The sequence below is a fragment of the Neovison vison genome, chromosome 1, assembly GCF_020171115.1.
Source record: "Neovison vison isolate M4711 chromosome 1, ASM_NN_V1, whole genome shotgun sequence".
Classification (NCBI taxonomy): domain Eukaryota; kingdom Metazoa; phylum Chordata; class Mammalia; order Carnivora; family Mustelidae; genus Neogale; species Neogale vison.
The window spans coordinates 274,445,818-274,472,907 of NC_058091.1; the positions used below are offsets into that span (position 1 = coordinate 274,445,818).

Below are 27,090 nucleotides of genomic sequence, written 5' to 3' on the forward strand. Positions count from 1 at the left end.
TTGTACCTTACTGCAAACTCTTTCCCAGCCCCCTTTGCTGGGTTCTTCAACTCCTTCTGATTCTTTTTTCTTTTTTTAAGTTTTTTTTTTTTAATTTAAGTAATCTCTGCCCCCAACATGGGGTTCAAACTCATGACCCCAAGTTCAAGAGTTGCATGATCTTCCAACTGAATCAGCCAGGCACCCCTTTTCTCTCTGATTCTTTTTTCTTTCTTTCTTTTTTTCTTTTTTATGTACAATTCTTGCCCAGCACAGAACCCAATACAGGGCTTGAACTCATGACCCTGAGATCAAGACCTGAGCTGAGACCAAGAGTCAGATGCCTAACTAACTGAACCACACAGGTGCCTCCTTTCTGATTCTTAATGTAGGGGTGACCCTTGGTTCTCTTCTCCTTTGATGAGCTCATCGCTTTCTCTGGATTTGAACAGTAGTTCCATGTGTGTCACTTTCAAATCTATATCCCCAGCCCTAACCTCTTTCTTGAATGCCAGATTTGTTTATACAACTGCCTTTTTGACATCTCCTCTTGGATATCTAATAGAAATCTTAAGCAAACTGATCAAAAATGGAAGTCAATTTTTTTCCCACTTTCACTCCCCAAAATTCTCCTCCTACAATTTTGTTCCTCACAGTTCATAGTAACTCCATTCTTCTAGTGGGCCAGGCCAAGATCCTTGAAGTCAGTCTTGGTTCCCCTCTCTGTCTCTCACCTTATATCCAGTCCTTCTGGAAATCATGTTAATTTTACCTTGAAGTATATCCAGTCTCTAACCTCTTCTCACCGACTGCATTTATGCCACTCTGGCTGAGCCACCAGCATCTCTCCCCCAGATTATTCCAAAAGCCTCCTACTAGATCTCCAGCTCCTACTCTTGTGTCCTGTTAGTTATCATTATTCTTGACATAGAAACATATAAAGAGCAATATATAAAGAATATAAAAGCTCTTATAAAATATAAATATTTTACATAATGTACAATATATAAAGAGCTCTTACAACTCTTACAACAAAATATAATATACAATATATAAAGAGCTCTTACAACTCAACAACAAAAGGACGACTCAATTTAAAGATGGACAGAGGAAAAAATAAATAAAATAGGTAAAAGATTTGCATAACTTGAACAGGCAAAGGACATTTCTTCAGAGAAGATGTATGTATAAGTGGTCAATAAGCACATGAAAAGGTGTTCAACATCATTAGTCATTAAAGGAATGCAAATCAAAATGAGGAGATACCAAAAAAAAGAAAACACTCAGCTATACTACAGTCATAAAAACAGAACATAAAACCACAAGATACCATTTCACACTGACTAGGATGGCATTGAAAACAAAAACAAAACAAAACAAAAACAGAAAATAACAAGTGTTGGCAGGAACATGAAGAACCCTGTGGATTGCTGGTGGAAACAGCTCAGCAATTCCTCAAGCAGTTAAATACAGAATTACCAAATGGACTAGGAATTCCACTCTTAGTAAATACGGAAGAGAATTGGAAGACAAGTCCTCACACCAGCATTTGTACATAAATGTTGATAACAGCACCGTTCACAATGGCCAAAAAGAAGAAACAACCTAAGTGTCCATCAGCTGATGAGTGGATAAGCAAAAGGTGTTATATACACACAATAAAATATTATTCAACCGGGCACCTGGGTGGCTCAGTTGGTTAAGCAACTGCCTTCGGCTCAGGTCATGATCCTGGAGTCCCAGGATCAAGTCCCACATCAGGCCCTCTGCTCATCAGGGAGCCGGCTTCTCCCTCTGCCCCTTGCCCCTTTCATGCTCACACACTCTCTCTCTCTCTCTCTGTCAAATAAATAAAATCTTTTAAAAAAAATTATTCGACCATAAAAAGAATAAAGTACAGACACACTCAGCAACACGAAGGAACTTCAAGACCACTGTCATGATGGCTAATCTTGCATGTCGGGTTGCCTGGGCTAAGGGATGCCCAGAGAGCTGATAAAACATCCTTTCTGGGTGTGTCTGTGATGATTAGCATTTGATTCACTGAGAGATTAGGATTTGGCACAGTAGACTAAGGAGCTGCCCTCACCAGTATGGTCAGGCATCATGCAATCCATGGAGGGCCAAACGGAACAAATGTGAGAAAGGGTGAATTCAGCTTTCTCTCTTCTTGAGCCAGGATGTCTGTCTTTTCCTGCTCTCAGACCTACAGCCCCTTATTTGCAGGCCTGCAGATTCCAGCGGAATCACACCAGTGGCCCTCCTGGTTCTCCAGCTTGCAGACAGCAGATTAGAGGACTTCTCAGCCTCCATAAAACGCCTGAGCCAATTCCTATAACAAATCTCGTCCTACATCTATTTCTATATACCCTGTTGGTTCTGTTTCTCTGGAGAACCCTAATGTAATCACACTAAATGAAAGGAGCCAGACCTGAAAGGCCACACATTAGTATCATTTCATGTATATGGCCCATTCAGAATAGACAAACCCATAGAGGCAGAAAAGCAGATTGGTGGTTTCCAGGGGTTGGGTGCCAGGAGGATGCAGCGTACTTGTTTAATAGGTTCGAGGGGTTTTTTTAGGGAGATGAAACTGGTTTGGAACTATGCAGGGGGAGGTGGTTAGATAAGAATGTGAATGTACTAAATGTGGCTGAATCGTTCACTTTAAAATGGTTAATTTTATGTGATGTGAATTTTACCCCCAAAGAAAGAAAACAAATGGCGTGTCCCTCCTCTAACTCAGCACTCTGCAACAGCTTCCCAAATGCCTCAGAGTAAAAAACAAAGTTCTTACAAGGACCCACAAACCTCCTTCCCCACCCCCCATTTGATCTGGTCCCTCCTTATCTCTGTTTTCCGTGTACCCCCCTCCCTCTCACTCCACTCCAGCCACACTGGCCTCCTTGCAGCCCTGCTCCCCCCTCTGCCTTGCCTCCGAGCATTTGCTCCAGCTGTTTCCTCTGGTTGAGCCGCTCTTCCTACAGCTTGGCTGCCTTCCTTATTTCTTCCACATTGTTGTTCCAGTCTCCCCCTCTCTTAGAGCAAGGAGTCTTACCCTGCAGATGATCTCATCTTTCTTTGGAGGGCTCCAACGGCAGATTCTTTGGCACTGATTGAAAAATTCCTAATTGACCAGTTAAGACGACATTTCTGGGGGAGGCTGAAACAGATTAGGTATTAATCCCCAACCCACTGTTTATGAATTCAGTCTCAATGACACTATTTCGGGCCAGCGGTTTCTTTTTTTTTTTTTTTTTTTTCCAATTTATTTATTTTCAGAAAAACAGTATTCATTATTTTTTCACCACACCCAGTGCTCCATGCAAGCTGTGCCCTCTATAATACCCACCACCTGGTACCCCAACCTCCCACCCCCCCTGCCACTTCAAACCCCTCAGATTGTTTTTCAGAGTCCATAGTCTCTCATGGTTCATCTCCCCTTCCAATTTACCCAAAAGCACATACCCTCCCCAATGTCCATAACCCTACCCCCCTTCTCCCAACCCCCCCTCCCCCCAGCAACCCACAGTTTGTTTCGTGAGATTAAGAGTCACTTATGGTGGGTGCCTGGGTGGCTCAGTGGGTTAAGCCGCTGCCTTCGGCTCAGGTCATGATCTCAGGGTCCTGGGATCGAGTCCCGCATCGGGCTCTCTGCTCAGCGGGGAGCCTGCTTCCTCCTCTCTCTCTCTCTGCCTGCCTCTCTGCCTACTTGTGATCTCTCTCTGTCAAATAAATAAATAAAATCTTTAAAAAAAAAAAAAAAGAGTCACTTATGGCTTGTCTCCCTCCCTATCCCATCTTGTTTCATGGATTCTTCTCCTACCCACTTAAGCCCCCATGTTGCATCACCACTTCCTCATATCAGGGAGATCATATGATAGTTGTCTTTCTCCGCTTGACTTATTTCGCTAAGCATGATACGCTCTAGTTCCATCCATGTTGTCACAAATGGCAAGATTTCGTTTCTTTTCAGCGGTTTCTTTTTTAACAGATCTCATCATAAGGTAATTATGTTAACTTCTTCTTAGTCTCCTACTAGATTCCATTCATCTTTCTGGTTACAACTTAACATCACTCGCATTTGGATGGGCTGGGCTGGGTTCATCTGCTGTGAGCCAGCGTTGCACTTTATAGATTACGACTATCCAGACTGTATTGTAACAATGACCTAACCATCTGTCTTCTGTGAGAGTGAACATGAGACCCATTAACAGGAGAAAATCAAATTTAGTTTCATACTTAAGGGGATTCCATACAGACATGGAAATTCCGAAGACACTGAGGAACGTGACACTTCGGTGAGCTAGGGGGTAGGGTAGGGCTCTGAGGAAAACTATTAGCAAGAAGGTGAGAGATGTCTGGAAAATAAAATTTGCCATGTTATGAAGATAACTTTCTTTGCTAAATGGGAACATCTTGTTAAAAGTTCTCTTCTTGTTGGGATTGGGAGGGAGACAAACCATAAGAGACTCTTCATCTCATGAAACAAACTGAGGGTTGCTGGTGGGGGGCGGTAGGGAGAGGGTGGTTGGGTTATGGACGTTGGGGAGGTACGTGCTATGGTGAGTGCTGTGAAATGTGTAAGTTTGATGATTCACAGACCTGTACCTCTGGGGCAAATAATACATTATATGTTAATAAAAAAAAGTTATCTTCTTGGATGCCTGGGTGGTGGGTCCATTGAGCATCCAACTCTTTAAAACAAAAAATTTTATTCATTTATTTGACAGAGAGAGAGAGTACAAGCAGGGGAAGCGGCAAGGGAGAGGGAGAAGCAGGCTCCCCACTGAGCAGGCAGCCTGACCGACTGGGGACTCAATCCCAGGACCCTGGGATCATGACCTGAGCCGAAGGCAGAAGCTTAACTGACGGAGCCACTCAGGTGCCCCTGAGCATCCAACTCTTGATTTTGGCTTAGATCATCATCTTAGGGGTCCTGAGATTGGCCCCCTGTTGGTCTGCACATTCAGTGGAGAGTCTGCTTGAGGATTCTCTCCATCCCCCTCTGCTCTTCCCCCGACTTGTGCAAGCATGTGCTCTCGTGCCCTCTCTCAAATAAATAAATAAATCCTTAAAAAAAAAGAGAGAGAGAGAGTTCTCTTCTTGGTAGAGGCTCTTTCCACTGTACATTTAGGAGATAAAGAGCTTTTCCTGAATCTGGTTTTAATTCAAAATAATCTTCAGGCCAAAGTGGTCCATCTTGGAGCAGCCTGCCCTTAGCCCTTCCAAACAGATGAAAGGACATGCTTTCCAACCAGGTCTCCTTGCGGGAGGCTTAGAGGACTCTGAACTAGTGACAGACTGAGGACAGCCCTTGGACAAGGCTTTGATTGTCACCATCTCTTGGATGAGCAAATTTATAATCAAAGCAGTTAAGTGTCTTGCCCATGCGAACAGCACGTGAGTGGCAGTCCTGGGTTGCCATCAGTCTACCTTTTCACCAAAGCAGAGCTTCTACGGAGGTATAGGGGATGGGAGATACTACTGACCTTCGCTGCGGGGCCACCTCCCCCCAGGAAGTCTCAACAAATACTCTGGGGGACAACCATTCTGTTCCCTCTGGATTCCCAAATAGTTTACCATTTTCTGTGTTGTAGCATTTTCCACGCAGCCCTGACTTTAACCTCTGCCTTTCCTCTGAACTACGCACTTCCCAGAGCCACGCCGCAGTGAGCATCCCTGGAGAGTCACTAGGCCCAGGTTAGAATCCTAGCTCCCCAAATGACTAGTCGCGTCATATTGGTCAAATAACTGGACGTCTCTGGGCTCTCCCGCTCCCCAAAGTGGGTAAGTAATGTCACCAGCCTGGCGGGGCTATTGTGGAATGAAATCGATCAGGCAGATAAAGTGCTCGGCCTCAATTTTGTCGAGCGTCGATGTTTTGTTTCTCAAAGAAGCTTTGGCGACTGGTTGGAATTTGGGGGGGAAATGTCCAGATCAGGGAATTGGAAGCTCAGACTTCTGGCCCTGAGTGGCCGTGTGACCTTGGCCAAATCCCCCTACATTCTCTAGATCTCGGCCGGGGTCTGAGCACTACCCTAGGTTCTCCTGGCTAGGCCCTTCTTGGCCCATGACATTCTAAGTTCCAGGAGCGAATGAACTTGGGGGGTGGGGTTGGAGGAGGGAAGGCGGGGCGAGTCGGATTGGCCTCGGCGCGCCACGTGTCCCGCTGGGGAGCCGCCCGCTGTCCTCCCGGCCAGCCCCGCGCTGCGGCTGCTGCTACCGCTGGGCTAACGGGCTCTCACCCTGCGAGCTCCTCGTCGGCGCCCGCGTCTGCCGGTTTGCTACAGGAAGCCTCCGCCGCGCGGTGAGTGGGTTGAGGCGGGAGAGGGGACCGCATCAGGGGACCCTCCCCCCTCCTGGGGGCTGCAGGGAACGTGGGGACCAGCGATAAACGCCCAGTCATCGCCGACCTGTGCCTCCCGCGGGACTCCGGGGTGGGGCGCAGGCAGGTGGCCGGCGCGGGCAGGTGGGGGACAGCAGGGGCGGGAACCCGAGAAGGTCGCAGGCTGCACGTGTCTGGGGGAGCGCAGTGGAACCAGTCTAGGACCGCGGGAGCTGAAAGGAAGGCTGGGGGGATGGGAGGGGAACGGGGAAGGGGAGTGGAAAGGAGGGCAGGGGGGACGGGGCGGACTTTGGCGCGGGTGTGGTCCAGGGGCCGGGGGCATTCGGGCGGAGGCAGCGCTGGATGCTGGCCGCGCTTCGGCTGGGGTGGGAGGCTGGAGAGACTTCGAAGACCTGGGGTTGGGGGCAACCGGACTAGTGCGGGGGCGGGGGGAGTGGGGGCGGGTCTAAGGACCGCAGGGAAGGGTGTGGCTGAGGCCTAAGACTGAGGCATGCAGGAAGAGGCAGACCCTCCACAGCCGCTGGCGAAGTGGCTTGTGTGTGTTGGGAGGAGGGCTCTCGGAGTGCAGACACTTGGGGGACTGGCTTGTTCACACCCCAGGAGACCTCCTCTCCCCTTTGGACCACTGCGGGCCTGAAGGGGACTCGCAGCTGGGCGCTCAGGGCATATGCCCCACCCTTCTTCCCGCTCCCCGGAAGCCCAGTTTAGGCCTTCCCGAAGCTTAGGTCTTCAGATAACTCCCAAAATACCAGCAATGGACTGAAGTGCCCCGAATCCAATCCCAGCTCCTCCATCAACCTGCAGCTGTGACCTTGAATCAGTAGTTTTCCTTCTCCCTGTCTCAAGTCCGGAACTGATAAACCCAGCCCCTCTCCGTGGAAATGATGGCTGTCGTTAACACGGATTTACTTGTCAGCTGCAAGGAATGATAACAGATTTGGGATGTCTTCATTACAGACTTGCGAAGCCTGGGCTATGCTGGTAGGCCCTGTAAGGGGAGTGGAGGCGTCCTTTGGGAAGAGAATCCAGCCTCTGCTTCCATCCTAGCCCCTCCTTTTCTCTAAAGCCCCGCGGGTCTTCTCTGACTATTCCAAATTTGGACATATGGCTCCGGGGTTGGCCGAAGGACTCCTGTTTCCTCAGCCTGCAGTTTTTTTCACTCACTTCCCCCTCCTGCCGCACCCAAAGCACACCTGAAATTGCTGACCCCACTGACCCAGAAGGGATATCCTGCCCTGCTTTGCCCTTCCAGGTGAATGACCCTTTCAGCTACAGCTCCCACAGACTGTGCCCTTCTGGCTGGCAGGCCCTGTGCCATGCAAAAGGGCACTGGCCTGCGAGTCCTTGGAAAGCAGGGTTACCGTTCCCGGTGCTGGAGGGGTCCTGGGGCAAGGTTCTTCCCTGCCTGGGCCTTGGTTAACCATCTATATAGCAAAGGCTGCTGAACCGCCTGCCCCTTCCAGTGCTGGCACTCTAGGATTCAACTGTTCTAAGACTTAGGATTCTGGGAGTTGGGTGGGGCTGGGGAGGGAGGCCGAGGCCTGCATCCCCCTCTGCAGCTGTGACAGTCACTCATCCATCTTCCTCTGCCTTCCACCCTTTGTTCCCAAGGCACTGGCTGCTTGGATTCAGAAACTATTTGTGGTTTCTGGGTAAGGGCAATAGCTCTTGCTGGGGCAGAATGTGGATACCAGTGTGCAGAGGAGGGGGTTGTCCTGGGGAAGGGCAGGACCTCACCTGTGGGAGCAGACCCCAGGAAGGGGTGGGAGTGGCTCTGCAGAGTTGGGGAGCTGCCAGCGCCAGGAGCATCCGCACTGCAGCACCCAGCAGGAGCCTTGGGCCACCTGGCTCCAACCCCCCTGCCAGGCCCGGCGTGGGGGGGTGGGCACACTCACTCCCTCTAGGCCTTGGTTTCTTCCTCCCTAGAGGGGCAAGAGATGTGCCCAGGGCACAGCTGATAAAATGGGTTGGGGCTGCATGACTCCTCATGTTGCATTATTCTAGGACTTTCTGGGGAGGCCCAGGGGTATCGCTTAGCCTCACCCCACCCAGCTTCTCCAAGATACTTCCTGGGTGGGGACAAAGTGCAGGATGTGGTCTGTACCCTGATTTCTAAGCATGCAGGTCGGAGTCTTGTCTGCACTCCTGCCACCCCCACCATGGTGGAGAGGAAGTCGGGGGGGAGTCCTCTATGCTTGTAAACTTCTGGGCTTGGAATCCTGCCGCAGTGCATTTCCTTTCTGCCTGGGATTGAGAAGCTCCCACAGAGACTGGCTGGGGAGGAATGACTGTCTTTGGGTTCTTTGAGCCTCAGATAACCCGTCTGTAGAAAAGAGGATGAGGCTGGTCCCCACGTCCTGAGACTTTAAGACGACGGCAGATGTGAGAGTGCCTTGTGAACTGCAGAGTGCAGGGCCCCGAGAAGCAAGGGCTGCTCTTGTCCTCTCGGAAGGGTGTGGTGCTTGAGAAAGCAGGTGACCTGAGCCTCGGGTTCCTCATCTGTAAAATGGGTGTCCTGGGACCTCGTAAGTTATAATTAAATCGTAACGTCAGTTATTTACTGAACCTTGCAACTTGCCAGGCTGAACCCTTGATAGATTGGACGCTGCTGCCGTGTCTATTTTGCAGATGTGGAACGTCAGCCCTCTGAAGTTTAGGGGAGAAATACTACTAAATGCACGTGTGTTTCCCATGCGTCATGGCCAATTCCTCAGCTCTAGGTGTGTCTTTTCATCCTCACCTCTGAGACAGGCGCTATTTTTATCTTGTTTTACAAATGAGGCTCAGTACTTGCCCAAGGCCACACAGCTCCTGAAGAGCGGGTTGGGCTTCAGTCCCAGGAGGGGCGGTTCCAGCCCCTGTCCTGTTAGACACTATGCTTCTCTGTCTCTCACAAAAGTCACCGGAACAGGAACAGGGGATTCAAACCCCGGGCCCATCCACTTCCAAGCCTGGGGCAGCCTGATGATCTAACTGGGGCCTTGCCCAGCCCTGAGATCAATGGTTCTGGGTCAGGAGCAGGAAAGACATTGCTCTCTAAGAAACCCGAGTGTCTCGTGTCTCGAGCTGGAGGGGGTGTGCCCAGGCTCGGGGCCAGGAATGGCTTTTACCCTGGCTTCATCAGAGGCTAACTCCCCGGGGCCAGTGGGGCTGGTCCTGGTATCTTCCCGCAGGCTGGAGGAGGAGCCATCAGGAAAGGGGGAGGGAAGGATCCCCATCTTACAGGCCTGGGGCCTCTAAAGTCCAGTGCACATGTCCTGGGAGGGACTAAGATCATTTTCTGGGGTACAGGAAGAAATTATTAGGACGCTTTTTTTTTTTTTAAAGATTTTATTTATTTATTTGACACAGAGAGATCACAAGTAGACGGAGAGGCAGGCAGAGAGAGAGAGAGAGAGGGAAGCAGGCTCCCTGCCGAGCAGAGAGCCCGATGCGGGACTCGATCCCAGGACCCTGAGACCATGACCTGAGCAGAAGGCAGCGGCTTAACCCACTGAGCCACCCAGGCGCCCTTACTACATATGCTTTTAATCTCATGCTTATAAAATATATTTTTATCATGACGAATACTCACTATTTTTTCCTTGGTTACTGGTGGCACATAGGATCAAAAAGATGACAGATTACAGCAGCAGATTGCCAGCTTTGTGTGTGGGGGAGACTCAGCTGTCTCATTTTTTATTCTATCTCCATCTCCTACCAATGGACATGCTCAGTAAGGATTTTGTTGAAAATTGAGCTCCTGCTTAATCACTAATTTTCTTTACCACATTGGGTAAATTGTACTTAAACCTCAAGTCATTGCCTCTCCTGGCTATAGAATGAGGAATAAAGCACAGTTTGAAGACCCCTAGGCTGGATGTCCTTTTATTGTGTGATTTCCCCCCCCCCCGCAAGGGGTTCACTAATGGAGCATTAAAACAACTCAATGCATTTCACCCAACTATCCTTATGAGCCACACCCTGTAGTAAGGGGTGCAGCAAAGAAGCAGACACAGTAATCTTTAAGAAACAGTAAAGTTGGGGCACCTGGGTAGCTCAGTGGGTTAAAGCCTCTGCCTTCGGCTCAGGTCATGATCTCAGGGTCCTGGGATATCATCCGGCTCTCTGCTCAGCGGGGAGCCTGCTTACCCCTCTCTCTCTGCCTGCCTCTCTGCCTACTTGTGATCTCTGTCAAATAAATAAATAAAATCTTTTTTAAAAAAAAAAAGAAAGAAAGAAATAGTAAAGTCATGATTCAGAAGATAGAAAAGTGATCACATGCCAAAGATTTTATTCTAGTCACTGACTAATGACTGGACAGGCAGATGTTCTGACCAGCTTGAAAGAGGATCAGTGGACACTTTTATTAAAAGGAATGTACAAATGGAGGCAAACTTGTTTTTCTGGTGGAAGGGGAGGGAGATTAATTGGACCTTCACCAAATAGAACACTGAGCACGTCTGTAAGAATTATTTTGCATTACCATCATTTACCTACAAATTACTGAGCTGTAAAATTGCTCAGACTGAAATCATAACCTGGAGAGGTTGAAGTCGAGATTTTTTTCCTAGAATACTTTGGAGGCAGGCAGCCTCCATCTACTTAAGGGATGATTAAACCCACAATAGTTGAATCCAAGCCAGTCAAAAGTAGGTGGTTTCTGAGTGCTCTGGGGGTTCAAAGGAGAGAGAAATCCCTTTTGGCTTCCTGGAAGAGTTGAAAGAATCACCTAGGAAAATTTTTTAAAATTGCCAAAGTCGGGACGCCTGGGTGGCGCAGTTGGTTGGACGACTGCCTTCGGCTCAGGGTGTGATCCTGGAGTCCCGGGATCGAGTCCCGCATCAGGCTCCCAGCTCCATGGGGAGTCTGCTTCGCTCTCTGACCTTCTCCTCGCTCGTGCTCTCTCTCACTGTCTCTCTCTCTCTCAAATAAATAAATAAAATCTTTAAAAAAAAAAAATAAAATTGCCAAAGTCCAGGCCTCACCCCAGAACTGATGAATCAGAATCTCAGGGAGTTGACCTTATGCTTTGGTAAATTGGAAAAACTCCCCAGGTGGAATTCATGAAACCAGGATGGAAAGCTTGATGTTGGAAGGCTGCATAGGCAATGCTGGTAGAAGAGGTTCTTGGCTTGGTGGGGGAGGGAAGGGGTGAAAAGGAAAGAGGGGAAGGCAGATAAATCAGGAAGGATGTCGCAGGCCTTCAGTGCTGAGCAGCAAGGGCCTGCATTAAAGGGGGTCATGGGACACGTGGGCTAGCAGTGACGCAGCTCAAGTTAGAGTTCCCAGGGCTCCCCTGGGGTACAGAGGTCTGGGGGAGTTTTTGCGTGAACTTCCATGTATTTTTCTCAAGTTGCCTTCCTGCACAGTCTGGTTTCACCCCCTTATACCCAACCTCTCCTCCCACCCTAAAAGCATGCTCTTCCTCCAATGCATGCAAGATACCTTCGGAGGACAAAAATGCTTCTTCTTAGGCTGGTGTTTCTGTTCTGTCTGATATTCCCTCTCTCCTCCATCTTCTTCATTCTATGACATCCAGACTCTTGATTGTGCCCACCTATCGGCCTGAACCCCTAACATGTGTCATTAACTTGATACACGCATCACACATTCAATGGGAAAGGACAAGGTAAAAAAAAAAAAACATTTAGAAAGTTGTAATGTTTTTGTCCGGCACACCCATGTCTCATTGTGCCCAGAACCCCACTAATCACAAGTGACTGGGATGACAGAAGCCACCCCATATTAAACATTAAATGTGTTCCTGGACCAGCTGAGTATTTTACCTGCATTAGCCCATTGAATTTTCACAGAAAACCTTATGAGATTAGCATTTTCTAGATGAAGAAACTGAGTCGAGAGAAATGACAGAACTTGCCCTAGGTCACGAACTAGGAATTTTCTAATTCAGATTTGAACTCAGGCCAGGACTGTAAAGCCTGCATTCTTTATTATGATGCCATGCTGCCTCCCTTGTAAATGTTTGGGTTTATCATAATAAAAGCTACCATTTCCTGAGCCTTTACTTTATAATAGGCACTGGGCTTAGGGCTCTTCATCTGCTGTTTCATTTATTTCCGCAGTGTTTGGGGATAATATTTATGTGCATTTTGCAAGTGTAGGTACTGAGATTCAGTGAAGGTAATTTACCTAAATCACAAATGGGAGGGGGGTGATGCAGAGCTGTGACTCACAGTAAGGTTCAACCTCAAAGCCCATACCTCTGCCTGAATTAGCAAGATGCTTCCCCAGTCCAGTTCTCGGTTTCCCTAACTCTTCTTTTTCTTTTCTTTTCTTTTTTTTTTTAAAGACTAGGGAGTGGGGTTTTTTGTTTTTTTGTTTTTTTTTTAAAGATTTTATTTATTTATTTGACAGAGAGAGACAGTGAAAGGAGAAACAGAAGCAGGGGGAGTGAGAGGAGGAAGAAGCAGACCTCCCTCCAAGCAGGGAGCCCGATGTGGGACTCGATCCCAGGACCTTGGGATCACGGCCTAGGCTGAAGCACAGATACTGAACGACTGAGCTACCCAGGTGCCCGGTTTCCCCATATCTTGCACTTGGCCAGCGGAAAGCCACATGTCCTGCCAGCTCTGGTGTTTTCTCTCCCCCAGAGCTTTCCTCCTGGGATCAGTCTGGAGCTCCCAAAGGGGAAGGAAGGAAACATGATTGCTTGTGGGCTAAAGGGCTAAGGCAGGAGTAGGCCATGGTAGCATAAAGCTAGGAGACTCTACCCTATATTGGATTTCTGGAATGATCAGCCACGATGAGCCCTCCTGGATAGGCAGGTCAAAAGAGGTTTAGGGTTTCTTGGAGGAGAGAGGCACAGGTTTAGAGTGGCCATGCCTGCCAGTCTTGAGAAGCTATTTCAGCCAGGTTGATAAAACTTGCATATTGGATAGGGGGAAGGTTTGGGGAAGAACCTTCCTGGGACTGATATCCTGAGATTCTGCTGTGAAAATCCATGGTTGGAATCTATAAAAGCCTTTCTCATCCACTCTGGATTTGCCTGAAGAGATAGTGATATTATCCCCATTTTATAGATGAAGAAACTGAGGTCCAGAGAGAGAACCTGACTTGTCTGAGGTTACAGACAGATTGGGAACCACACCTAGGTCTTTTTCTTTGGCCTTTCCCTAATGTCCTTCCTGTTGCAGCCAATGTCCACAGTTGTGTGGGGGCTTTGGACCTGGGGCTTGGAGGCACAGATACTGGCCATGGTCTGGGCCTTGGCAAGTCACTTACCCTCCCTGAGATGTCTTTACCTCACCCAGAAAGTGAGGGGCCTGATGTAATAGTAGATGCTTAAGAAACCCTGGGATTCTGAAACATTGTACATTAAACTTTTATTCAGCCAATTTGAGAGGTAGGGTCTGGGTTGCTCTGGGAGAGAGCAGAGATCCTTGTTAAGCCAGGTAAACAGCACTGCTATGATTAGTTCCAGAGTTTTCCTGAGTCCACAGAGCCTACAGAGGTCCCCTTCCCTCCCCCCCCACACCCCTAAACTGCAGTCTCCACATCTAGTTCTGGAAGAAGCTTGCTTTCTGTGTATATACAAGACTGTACTTACATGAAGCACATATAAACCGCTCTCTGAGCTGAGAATATTTTCCCAAAGACTCAGAGGCCCTTCCTCCAAGCTCTCTCTCCTTGAAAAGGGGCTCTTGTCCAGACAGACCTGGGCTGCAGCCAGCAGCTGAAGTTTCCAGCAACAAGGCCAAAGGAAAACGCTTCCAGTGTGGAGGTGCAGGAGACAGGCCACAGCCCTCCCTGCCCATGGGACTTCCTGAGCCTCCTTTGGTCCTTGTTGCTGTGCTGGACTTGGGGGTCTCTCACAGCCTGCCCACACTGTGCCCCAGGCAGGGAAAGCCGGAGCTGGCTTCTGGCCAGATCCTGGGGTAGATGTGGTACCCCATCCCCTGCAGGGGGAGTTTCCACTTTCTGGTGAGAGTTGCACATTTGTACAGAGGGGCCCCTGGTTGTCAGGGAAATAGCAGTGTTTCCTCCAGCTCTGCTGGGGTTGCAGGCAGATCTCTGTCCTCTGCTGTTCCTCCTCAGCCCCACCTCCTGTCTGTCTGCTGACTGTGATATGGGGACTCACCATCAGGCACTGGAGCTACGGGCAAACACGACAAAGCCGGGTCAGAACTTCCCACCAATACAGTGAATGCCTAGTGTCCTGGGCTCTGCCCTTGGCATAAGTTAATGTCTCATCCTCCAACAGCCCTACAAGGCAGGAAAGGGCAAGCCCCAGTTTTGTCCATGAGGTGACCTTGAACTCAGAGATGAGCAATGTGTTCAAGGTCATGGAGCTAATAAGTAACAAAATGTATTTGAATCTAGTTCTGTCCATCTGACTCCAAAACCTGTCTTCTCCCTACTGTGTCACACCGTCCCCAGCAGAATTATGGGCTGAGGTCAGGAAGGGCCAAGTTCACCTAAGTTGTTTTTTTTTTTGTTTTGTTTTTTTGTTTTTTGGTAGTGGGATATGTGGGGAATGGAAAGCACTGAGCTGAAATGACACCCTGGTTTTCTTCTAGTTCAACTCCTTATAAGTCTTACTGAATAAGCCGGATAGAGTTCATTATTCTCACTTTTAAAAAGTAATACACAGACATGGTTTAAAAAGATCAAATGGTACAGTCCCGACTGAAATGGAAAGGACTGGCCTGTCTTTCTCCTCTTGTCTCGGGAGAATGGCTTCACTTGCACCTTTGCCTTCCTGCTGGGCATACTCACCTGTCTGGGCCCCTTTTCTTCCCATTTCCAAGCCAGTGACAGCCCTTTCTCCATTTCTTTTTAGGTGTAAGACACTTGTTTGTTTCTTACCTTTAGATCCTGTCTTCTACACCCCCCCCCTTTTTTTAAAGATTTTATTCATTTGACAGAGACAGCGAACGAGGAAACACAAGCAGGGAGACAAGGAGAGGGAAAGCAGGCTTCCCGCTGAGCAGGGAGCCCGAAGTGGGATCCCACTACCTGGGATCATTACCTGAGCTGAAAACAGATGCTTAATGACTGAGCCACCCAGGCGTCCCTCCAGCATCCCCTTTGAAAGCTCTTATCTCCTGTTTGTCCTCACAGGGAAGAATCCAAAGCCTTTACCATGGCCTCAGGCACTGGTCCCATGCCCCCATTCCCTGCTGCCCCACTAGCCATCCTGAGTCCCTTGACCAACCCCCCCTCCCACGCCCCGGTAGCCACGTGGTTCGTGATCCTCTGACCACTTGGCCTACGCTACTACTCCTTGTCACTCTCTTCTAACCAAGCGTTATCTTTTTCCCTTACTTTTTGCCATTTGTATTTGTTATTCTTCCCCATTATAGAGTAAGCTGCAGAAAAGCAGGGTTTTAAAAATCTCTTTTATTGATCGCTCTACCTCAGTGCCAGAGCAGTGCCTAATCAGAGCAGATGCTCAGGAAATGTGTACTGACTTACCCGGAACCGGAAGCTAGTCCTTCAGATATTTGCAGCAGGTGTCCCAGATCCCTTGGAGCATTCTCATCTGCAGAAAGTTAAGCCCAGGCTTCTGGAACCCTTCCTGGTGACTTAGCATAGAGCATGTGTGGTGCAGTTAGCTTGGACTCTGGAATCTGCACTTCGTTGAATTCAGTTTTAAGCTGTTTGACTTTGGGTAAATGCACAACCTCCCTGACTTCCCATCCTCCATTTCCTCCTCTAGGGAAAGGGGAAATCTGATGCTGGAAAGATCACCGTGAGGATTAAGTGGGACATGTGGGAAAGTGCCCTGCATGGCCTGGAAGAGTCATGTGCTCAGTGGCCATGCCCTGTCTCCCTCTCAGTTCCCAGTCCCTCTCCCATAGTGGTGTGAGTGTCTGGACCAGGCCAGTCTCTCCATTGTCTTCAGAAAAATGCATCTAGCCCCAAGGCAGGTCTGGGTGTAATTTAACCTAAAGGGCTGGGGGCCACTGGAAAGCAGCAGGGAGAGTATACCTTCCCTTGGGAGGTAAGAAGGGTGAGGAAATTGGGGGAAGTCATGGTGGGAACCAGATCTCATGGGTCTCTTTCTTCCCCACAGTGTTCCCTGCTGCAGAACCTGAGACCATGGCCAAACCAGCACAGGTAAGGAGCATCTCCCCTCCTGGAGGCTGTGGTCTGCCTTTCCCTAGGTCTGCTCTGCAAATCTCTGGTACCTTCCTCTAGAAAGGAGCGGGACAGGTTTTTAGGCTTTGCTTGCTCCCATTACAAATCACACCCTTTTCTGTTGCAAGTGCCCAGTGACCACACACAACATCCTAAGCAGAAGAGATGTGTACTGGCTTACATGACTGACAGTCCAGGGCTTCAGGTTTGGCTGGTTCCAGGGACCCAGTTGATATTATCAGGATTCTGCCTTTGTGAATTGAACTTACTCTGGGTGGCTTCCTTTGTGGGTGGTCCTTCCCTGATTTGGGACCCCAGCCACCAGCCACCATGGAGGAAACAATATAATTTATTCCCAGTGATTCCAGGGCAAATCCTAGGTTTGGTTCTCATTGGCTGGGCTGGTGGTGACCTGGATTCAGGCGGCAGAGTTGGTCCTACCCGAACTGCATGGCGTAGAAGTGGTTCCCCAGCATGAGAGGGTTCTCTCTGCTTCGGAGCTGGAGGTGTCCCTTGTCACATGCATCTGGAATTAAGTTTCCCTGCTTAGGACACCCCCGTCTTTCATGCTGCAGGACCACTTTGCAAGTCAGTAGAAATGGAGGTGTGACGGAGCTTTTACTTTTGGGTGTGGCCAGGATCAGGTTCTGTCCTTGCGCATAACTGGGTGTCCTTCTGTGCCAGGCTTCACCCAAGACTGACCCTGGTTGGCTTGCATTAGAAAAGGAGATCCGGCTGCTACAATGCTGGGATGGCCAAGGGAGAATGAAACCAAGGGACGCCTGACTAGGCCCCTTTTGCTCCTTGCTTCAGTCACAGAGCTACTGGCCATAGACATAATAGAAATACTGTGTGATCTTGGGAGAGTTCTTTACCCTCTCTGGGCCTCCGTTTTCATGACTCGTCACCCAGTGAACAAGGGCCTTAAGGATATCGATTCACAATTTTTGAAGAGCACGGTGTGTCACGTGACGCAGGATTGGTACTCAAGAGTCCCCGCTGGGGCCTCCCTATCACCCTCTGAGGAGCGTCCTTTGCACAAGTGGCCTCTCTGACCGGGAGGAGAAAGTGTTAGTGGTTACGGGCAAAGGTCCAAGCCATAGCTTGCTGTTCCCCATTTTCCGTATGTAGTCATACCACAGCTACTTCCTGGGAGGCCTTCAAAGTGCAGGGTTCTGCAAGACCTGAGTGGCCAGAGCAGATCCTGGGAGAGCAGAGGGGCCAGGACCCAGGGTGCGGGTCTTTGCAATCCTGCTCCAGTGCTCCCAGCCATACTCAGGCCTGGCTGACCCGTGGTTTCTTGTTGCCATGGACCAGGGGCCAGCAGACAGTTTGCAAGCAAGAGTCCCATGGTGGCAGGGCCTTGGGTTCCATCATCCCATGAGATGAGCTGGAATCCCCCACACACGGCTCTCGTGCCCTGGCGGAGGCTATAAGGGAGCTACGTGGGCATGTGGGTGGAGGAAACGGGGAAAGGGTCCTGGAGAGTTACTGGGGGAGAATAAGGAACTGATGTGCTCTGGGGGGAGGGGATGCTGGAACAGCTGGCTAGAGAGGAGATTGGTGGGGGTGGTGGGGGCGGGGGGGGGTAACAAAGGTAATTTGGCACGCTGGGAGTGCAAGGGTTTGGGCAAGAGAGGAGTTTGCAGAAACAAAGCCAGGGAGTCTGAGTAAGATCTTCCTTCCGTTCTTGAGCTGAAGTTGGTATCCATTGCTTCCAATTATGGACACCCCAGTTCTGTGTCTTGTGCGCCCCTTTCCCCACATGCCCCCATGCACACATGCACAGAATAAGGCACTCCCTCTTTTTTCTGCTCCAGATCACCCCCAGTTAGTTCTGCTGTGTTAATGGTGCTCTTCTCCCTGTCTTTCCTTCTAGAAGAAGGGAACTGGGGACCCACAGTTGTGACGAAATAGCGTGGGGTCAGAAAGGTCCCAGACACATGGCTCTGCGGCGTTCATGCCACAGGGATGGTCTGGGGTGGAACTTGCTGGGGACCGGGCAAAGGGCAAGCGCTGGTGCCCGGAACTCCAGCCGCTGCGGAGATGAGGGCCCAGTCAGGTGTGGTCACAGCAGCTCTGAGGAGGCGTCCTGGCCTGGCAGCCGGCTCTCAGGAGAGACCACAGGCTTCCACTCCTGCAACAGCTGGGATGAGTCCCAAGACCTCAGAGCCCTAGGGCCCCAGGGCCCAGGGCCCAGGGCCCAGGCCGCTCACCAGCTGGCAGCAGGACCTGCTGAATATTTCAGGGTGGAAAGTCCCTTCTGTGCTCTCCCATCCCCGGGGCCATGGTGTCTGAGGCCGGGATCCTGCTTTTGTGGGAGGAGCACAGGCCATCTAGGTGAGGGGGAGAAGTAGGGATGTAGACTTCATCGGGTTGGCGTGAGGATGACTGATCGTGGGAACTCAGGCTGGGTGATTTGAGGGCCTGTCTCTGTGCCTCTGAATGTGACCAGGGCTAAGCCCCCCCCCCCATGTCCGCCTCTTCTAGTGGCTGTGATCCCGAGGGCTCCTGGGAGAGTTGATTATCCTTATGCAAAGACACACCTGGGAACCTGGCCTCGCTCCTCACTAAACCGGTCTCGAAGGGAACATTTGGCTCCAGCTCCCTGTCAGTCATTCCTTTCCCCCTGGAGGACACGGCCTCATCTTTCAGTGGCAGCCCTGGCCCAGCTGCCCGCTGTGGAAGGAGGGGCCAGCTGAGGTTGTCGGGGCCGGGAGCTGGGGGGGAGCTTGGCTGGCTGCTGAGGCCTCGGCCCTTCCACCTTCTCCTCTTCTCGTTCCCTTCCTGGCAACTTGGAGTCCCACGGTCTTGGCGACCTGGGGTGTCTGCACCGAGCGCTGAAGAATCTGGGCGGCCTCCCCGATGTTCTCGCTTGCTCTTGCCTCCAGGGCTTGACTGTGCTGTTCCCGGCATGAAGCCTTCCCCCTCTCTGCTGTTCTGTCCACTGCCCCTCCTTCGGGGCCCCCCGCTGTCACTCGTCCTTTAGGACTCAGCGTAGACTTCCCAGCCAGGAAATCTAATTCATTCTGCTCAGAATATACTCGGTCATTCATCCATCCCTGTGCCTGTCCCTCCGGGAAACATATTCAGTGGGTGCTTGGTTGTGCCAGGCTTTGTGCCAGGAGCTGGGAGGCATCCGTGAGCAAGACAGACACTCCTAGGGCTTTCTAAAGGGACTGACTCTTTTCTGGTCTGGGTGTTTGGCCCGCGTTTCTCCTGTGTCCAAGGGTGCGATCGGGTTGCAGGGGACTCACGGATGGCGGGAAGAAGGCCGTGTCCTTTCTGGTCACCCGCCCTGTCAGAACTTTAAATAGCAACTCTGCACCCACGCATGCATACCTCAGAGCAGCAGCAGCTGCAGACAAACCAGGGAGCAGCCACACGTCTGGCCAGGTCCTTCAGTGTGCGCACCGGAAGACACAGGAGATGGTTGGAGGCTCATCTTTGCACTTGCTTCTTACCCCTTTAAGGTGCACTGTATGTGGGCCACCCTAGTCCTTGCCTGGAGCCTTTCCTGGCCCCCTCCCCTGTTTTGCCTCCACTGTTTTCCCAAATCACCCTGCCTCCGTCTTAGGGTATCAATGATGAGTTCTATGCTGATTTGTGTGCTTGTCTCTCTCCTCTGGGTTCAAAGCTCATGAAAGACAGGGGCAGGTGTTCTTTCTTCCTGAATCTTCTGCCCTTTGCATTGGGGCTGGCCCAGGCTGAGCACCCTTTCACTGTGCCATTTGTTCCGGCATCCCCAGCCCTCCGAGCTCTCAGCCCCTCTCCCAGCCCCTTGCTTCTCCGGGGCCATGTAGCTGACCCACATCTGACTTCTCTGTGAACCAGCCCATTGTGCATTCAGATTCAATGTCTGAGATACTCTGGCCCTGCTCTCCTCCCTTTCACCCTGAAGACCCAGCCAGCTTGTCCTCAGATGCCAGCTGCCAGCTCAGTTTACCGGGCCCAAGGGGCATTATCTTTTCTTGGCACTGATTCTGAGGGTGGCTCCGGGCTTCCCTTGGGCCATGACCTCACCCTCAGATGCCAGTGACTGGAAGGTTGCTGGAGCTGGAGAGCAGAGGGGACTGGGCCAGAGATCTGGGCTGTGTGGGGCCCTCAGCAAGACACTTTCCTTCTTTGGGCTCAGTTTCTGTGTTTTTGTGATACAGATAATATTAAGTGCTTCTGCAAGTTGGAATCCCAGTAAAGGAGGCAAAAGGGCTTTGTAGACTGTAAAGTGCCATAAAAATATGAGGAGCTCCTGTAACTCTTACAGGGATCATTCCTACCCCTTGCACTCAGCCTGGCTTTCTTCTCCCTCCTGGGTCCTGGGAAGCTTGTACTGTGCTGTGGGCTGGACGGAACCACCGTCCCACAGGGCAAGGGCGCAGTCTTCGGGATGGGCTGTGGCAGGAGGTCCAGGGAAAGCCGTCCCTACCCTTGCCTGGGCTTCCTGTAGTCAGGGCTTAATTTCCGTGGAAGGGAACTCAGCCTAGACTCTGCCTATGGCCAGGGCTGAGAGTGTGATCGGCGGGTTGGGGCTGGGAGCCCCATTTAAGGCCAAGGTCAGCGGCTTACCTTCTCCTTTTTCTCTCCCCAGGGTGCCAAGTACCGTGGCTCCATTCACGATTTCCCAGACTTTGACCCCGGGCAGGATGCCGAGGCCCTGTACACCGCCATGAAGGGCTTTGGTGGGTACTCGGTCACCAGCGTGGGGGCGTTCCCCCATGGGGGCGTTCCCCCATGGGGGCCCAGCCCAGAGCCCGTCTGGGGGCGAGGGTGGGGATAAGGTGTGGAGATGGGCTCACTCATTCTTTTGTCTCCCGTTTTTACTATTTTTCATCATTTTCTAATGAAACATTCCAGACCAACCCAAAGGTCTAAGGAATAATAGAAGCTTCCTCTACAGGCCTGCCACGCAACTTGACAACTAGCCCGTGCTTCTCATGGAGTTGAAAGCTCCTTGGGGGTCTCCTCCGGAAGTGTCAGCCCTGCCTTCCCCTTGGAGGGAACTGCTACCCCGAGCTTGGTGCTGATGATTCTCTTTTATTTTTCTTGTTGTTGAAAGAACCCTATCTTGGGTGTTAAGATGCCTGGGGTTTTCTAAGCCAAGTCTCACTGTGAAAGTTGGAGTGAGTCCTTGCTGCTCTCTGGGCCTCATTTTCCTAACAGGTCTGATGAGGGGCTGGATCACAGGCCCTCTGAGCCCAAATGCTGTGGGTGCTGTGATCCTTCTCAGTCGGGACTTGACAGGTCTCCGTAGATCCTCCGCCACCGATACCCCTGCCTGATGAACAGAGAGGGCTGGTGCTGAGGACGGCAGGGAGCAGTCCTGGTGGGCTTCCTGGAGGCTAGTTGGGGGAGGGTCACCAGTGCCCTCCTGTCTTCCAGGCAGTGACAAGGAGGCCATCCTGGAGCTCATCACTTCTCGGAGCAACAGACAGCGACAGGAGATCTGTCAGAGCTACAAGTCCCTCTATGGCAAGGTAACCATGGCGACCGGGGGGCAGGTGTGGCGGGGCTGTGCATTCATTCAGGGTCTCTCCTGCTGTCTCCTCGTTCGGCCTCCGTGCTAGCCAGGCCCCATTCAGCCACAGATACATCCATGGTACTTGCTGTGTGCTTGGGCACTGGCTGGGTGCTGGTGCCCACAGGTGAAGGGGACCTGCGAGGTGTGCACCCGTGGATTTCCAGATGGTGGGAGAGATACCCCATAAGCAAGGGAAAAAACAGTGCTGCGGGGGAGAGGCCCGGTGCCATGGGCTTGACTCCTGCACCCCCATCTGCTCATTACGTAGCTTTGGGCAATTTTCCTGACGTCTCTACGCCCATTAGGGTTGATGAGAGCCCATACCTCCCAGACTGACACTGCCATGGGCTTACATAGCCTGGTGCCTTACAGAGCAGGTGCTCTTTAAATGTAATTCTTATCCTAAGTGCTCCTCCTCTTCCTCCTTCATCTCCTTCTCCCTCCCCACCCCTGACCCCCGACCCAGGACCTCATTGCTGACTTGAAGTATGAGCTGACGGGAAAGTTTGAACGACTGATTGTGGGTCTCATGAGGCCACTTGCCTATTGTGATGCCAAGGAAATTAAAGACGCCATCTCGGTAAGGAAGCATGGGTCTGCGTGTGTGTTGAGTGGGGGTGTGATGTGTGGGGCAGATTCTGGTCTCTGCAGCAAGTACTTACAGCGCGCTGCTGTAAGAGGCTCAAACCCTGTCCCAGAGGAGTGCCACGGTCTCCTTCAGATGGCCAGATGTGGGACAGATGTTGGCGGGAGACAGACCTCAACGCAGCAGCTTCCAGCCCTGAGGAAGCAGGATATAGGGGCATAAAGACAAGTTGTGCCCAACACCCCAAGGCCAAGGGCATACTAAAGGAGGGCAGGAGGGCAGGTCTAGGGTGGCTTGAGAGGCGTCACAGAAGATGAGAGATCAAGTCACACCCAGAAGCCCCAGGGAGGATTTGGTTGATCAGAGTGGGAGGGTCCTTCCAGCTGGGTAAGAGGTCAGCAGAGGTGGTGGGAGTGTGTTCAGGTCAGGAAGCGTGGCTAGCTCTGGTTGAAGGAGAGGGTGGCTCCCTAGCAAGTGGGGAGAAAGCAAAGCCCTTCAGTGCTCCTGCACTTTATTGTCTGTAAAGTGCCTTGAGCTTTGTCCCAGATGACTGTTCAACATGAATTTACTTGCCATATTGGTAAGTTTAACAATATGAGAGATCGCCTTTTCAATCTCCTTCTGATTTTGGCAGAGCCACTGGCATCATTTCCATTTCACAGATGAGAAAACGGTGGCCCAGAAAGACTTTTTTTTTTTTTTAAAGATTGTATTTATTTATTTGAGAGAGAGTGAGTGAGGAGAAGGTCAGAGAGAGAAGCAGACTCCCCGTGGAGCTGAGAGCCCGATGCAGGACTCGATCCCGAAACTCCAGGATCATGACCCAAGTCGAAGGTAGTCATCCAATCAACTGAGCCACCCTGGCGTCCCCAGAAAGATGTTTCTTTTTTTTTTTTTTTTTAAAGATTTTATTTATTTACTTGACAGAGAGAGATCACAAGTAGGCAGAGAGAGAGAGGTGGAAGCAGGCTCCCTGCTGAGCAGAGAACCCGATGCGAGACTCGATCCCAGGACCCTAGGATCATGACCTGAGCTGAAGGCAGAGGCTTTAACCCACTGAGCCACCCAGGTGCCCCAGAAAGACGTTTCTTAATGAAAGGTCAAAGCAAGCTGCTGGCAGAGGCAGGACTAGAACCTATGTCTTCTGAGTCTTAGGGCAGCAGCTCCAGTCTGGTGCCCGAGAGCTGTGGTTAGGGGCACCCTGAGTGTTGGGAGTGTCATAGCTCTGGCCACTCTAGGAAGCCAACCCATGGTTGCTGGTGGCCTCCCATCCCAGCCCTGACTCCAATGTCCCTTCTGTTCTCTCAGGGTATCGGCACCGATGAGAAGTGTCTCATTGAGATCTTGGCTTCTCGGACCAATGAGCAGATCCACCAGCTGGTGGCAGCATACAAAGATGGTGAGATGGGCAGGAGGGGCCATTCAGGACTTAGCTGTGAAACGAGGGTAATTCCAAGAGTAGGGACGCTAAGGCTAACCATCCGCCATCTTTCCTCTTGCCCTCTGATCTAACTGTCGTTTCTCCTTGTCAGAAATAGCTGCTCTGTGCAATGTTCTAGGTTCTCAGAATATGGTGGTGGGCAGAAGCCATGTAGTCCCTGCCTCTTCGAATGTACAGATTATTGAGGTAACAAGGGATACAGACAATACGCAGGTCAACACGATGATAACACATTGTTACACAATGAAGTAACAAGAATCAGACTTTAATTCTGGAGGACCTTCTCCAGATAAGCGTGTTGGGAGGGAATGAGGAGTCGGTTGTGTAAGGAATAGGGAGAAGATCCTGGCAGGCAGAGGGAATGGCAAGCCCAAAGGCCCTGGGGCAGAAATGAGCCTAGTAGCTAGTGTGAGGCCAGAGTGGTAAAGGGCAAGGCAGGATCACACAGGTCCTTGCAGCCCAAGAGAAAGAGGCGATGCTTGATTCCAAGTGTAGCGGGAAGCAGGGGAGCCTGTGATTGGGGAGGGCTTTAAGAGTCACCCTTGTTGCTGTGGATTGGAGAGGGAGGGGGAACAGAAGCAGGGGAAATAGTTAGAAGGCTCTAGCCACTGTCCAGGTAGGTGACCACAGTACCTGGAGTAGGATGGCACAGGTGTGGATGGAGGAAGTAGACAGGTTCCATCTCAGTGTATCAGGTGTCTGTGCAGAAACCTGTGAGAGTACATGTTGGGTCTTTCCGTGACAGCCCGGAGCCTGGATACTGGGATCATACTGGGGACAACAGGGACCTTTATCCTGGATCCCTGAGGTCTCACAGGGATGGGACTAGAGCTTGTGTTCCTTCCCTGCAGCCTATGAGAGAGACCTGGAGGCTGACATCATTGGTGACACCTCTGGCCACTTCCAGAAGATGCTTGTGGTCCTGCTCCAGGTTGGTCCACATTGGGGTCCTCCCGGAAGTTCCCTACCAGAGTGCGGGCAGAGGGCCATGGATACCTTCTGCCTCTTGTCCCAGACAGGGTGGCCTGTGAGAGGTTCCTTGGTGGCTCCTCGGGTATAAAGTCCTCCTCAGCTGTGGCTACTCCCTAACTGCCCATTTATCCTTGAACTTGAGATGTTTTCTCTCTCTCACCTGGGTGTGGAATCCGAGCATGGAGGGGTTTGCTGTGTCGCCCCCTAGTTTGTGCAGGCAGGTGATCCACATATCCCTTTGCACACATCTCTGCTCTCTTGTGCCCAGGAAAATCTTCCCCTGTGACCTCCATCCTCTTTTCACACCCACCCCTCCCCCTCCTCTCCAGGCCTCCCTCCCACCATTGCTTCCCCAGCCACAGCTGCCACGGCTGCCACGGCTGCCACGGCTGGCACGTCCACAAGTCACCCGCAGGGATGTGACATTTCTGGGGCTGCCTGCACTGCGTCTCCCACAGCCAAGCCCTGCGGCTCCTCACTCCCATCCCCAGAGACATAAGAAGGACCATGAAGTCAGGGCTGCAGACTGGTTTCCATTTGCCAAGCTGGTTTTTTTTTTCTCCCTGGTTTTCCTACACAATGATTTTTTTAAATATTTGAATTAGTTACTAACATTTAAAAATGGGGAGTTTTTGCTCAAAAGCCAGATTTCTACATTCTTTAGAATAATGGAAAGTTCTGGCACCAGCAGGCCTGCATTTTGTATGGCTGCAGGGCGCTGGAAAACAAGACCCACCCTGCTGCTTCCCCTTCACCTGCCCGGCTCCCCGGAAATTCTCACACTGAGCAGTTTCAAGCCCAGGTCCAAGGACCACGCTTGTGGGAAGCTTTATATAGAAATTAAGCCACTTCTCTATTTCTTTCACTTCCTCTGCTCCCATACACAGTTGACCCCAGCTGCTCCCAGGTCCTTTTCTCCATTGCCATAGCAACCCATATCCCACAGTAAGCAGCTGGGGGATTACCGGAAACAGCAGGAATGGGCAAGTGTGACCTTTGCCCCCAAGTTCAAAGCCCTTTGTCTGGAGAGTTCCAGCTCCTTTTCAACATCTAACACCAGGCGGGCAGTGGCACAGCATGGACTGTGAATGTGTGGACTCTGTCTTCTGAAGTTGTGTCCCCAGGAGAGCCCGGGGCTTTGAGATCCTGAGATTCATAGTCCAGGGGAGGAGGAGAGAAGCGTAGGCCTGACCCGCACCCACAGAAGCACAATGCCCGCCTGGGCTGGCCCCATCCCTTGTTAGTTCTTTGTTGGATGGGGCACTGAGCCTGGGCGGAGCAGCAGAAACACCAATAGCATTGGGTGCCTTCACTGCTTGTGAGCTCGGATCTCAGGGCCCAAGTCTCAGATCCTCCCTGCTGAGTTTTCTGGGTCAAGGTCTGTGATCCCCCAGTGGAACGCCAGTGTGTCTTTTTAGCCCTGTAGTATCATTTTCCACGGGCATCGTGAGCCATACCAGGACCTGTATGGGGTCCTGTTCTCAGGACAGGCTCTGGCTGGCTCTGGGACGGGGCACCTAGAGGGACCTTGGTCATTCTCAGGACTCTCCCCTTTGTTCTCAACTCCGAGGATGAAGGGAAAAGCCAGCAAACCCCATGATTCCCCACAAAATAGATGCTTTGGTCTTGATGCAGTGGCAGCTGAAGTCACTGCTCCAAGACCCGCCTGGGCCTCCACACTTTCTCTACTGTCCTGTTCTCCCCTGATGTGCACGCCACTCCCATCTCCCTGGCCCTGGTATGTGAATCCCGTGTCCCTGTGTTTCTGCTCAGGGAACCAGGGAGGCGGATGATGTTGTGAGCGAGGACTTGGTACAGCAGGATGTCCAGGTAAACCAGCACTGACCAGGGCCTCTTGGGGCACAGCAGGGGAACCCCGAGAGCTAGTTGCTTGGGGATCCGGGGAAGGGCTGGGGGCCGAGTAATTTGCATCAAATACCAGAAATAACTGACTCATGGCCAGCGTTTTATACAGTGCTTCGTTGAAGAAAGGACTTAAATTGTCTTTCAAAGGTAAGCAACATATATAAAGTTGGTGAGATATATTTTGGAGCTTTTGTCATTTGTTCCTTTATTCACTCAGTTAACTAATATGTGTTGAATACCTACTATGTGCCGGGCACTCTGCCAAGCACTGGGGGATCACTACTGATTAAAATCAC

At 51.1% G+C, this 27,090-nt stretch overlaps 1 protein-coding gene across 3 annotated transcripts in view; it reads left to right on the forward strand.

Moving 5' to 3' along the window:
- Nucleotides 1-6,172: 6,172 nt before the first annotated feature.
- ANXA6 (annexin A6) overlaps nucleotides 6,173-27,090 on the forward strand; it is a 47,273-nt gene continuing 26,355 nt past the window's right edge. For 2 of the 3 annotated variants that reach the window (XM_044231139.1, XM_044231146.1), the window contains exons 1-8: nucleotides 6,176-6,289; nucleotides 16,347-16,390; nucleotides 21,000-21,090; nucleotides 21,791-21,885; nucleotides 22,396-22,509; nucleotides 23,824-23,914; nucleotides 24,808-24,887; nucleotides 26,702-26,758. In XM_044231139.1, the coding sequence (XP_044087074.1) occupies nucleotides 16,373-16,390; nucleotides 21,000-21,090; nucleotides 21,791-21,885; nucleotides 22,396-22,509; nucleotides 23,824-23,914; nucleotides 24,808-24,887; nucleotides 26,702-26,758 (546 nt within the window). In that variant the 5' untranslated portion in view covers nucleotides 6,176-6,289; nucleotides 16,347-16,372. Of the gene's footprint in view, nucleotides 6,290-16,346; nucleotides 16,391-20,999; nucleotides 21,091-21,790; nucleotides 21,886-22,395; nucleotides 22,510-23,823; nucleotides 23,915-24,807; nucleotides 24,888-26,701; nucleotides 26,759-27,090 lie in introns of all 3 variants that reach the window. The other variant, XM_044231153.1, reaches the window with a different exon arrangement.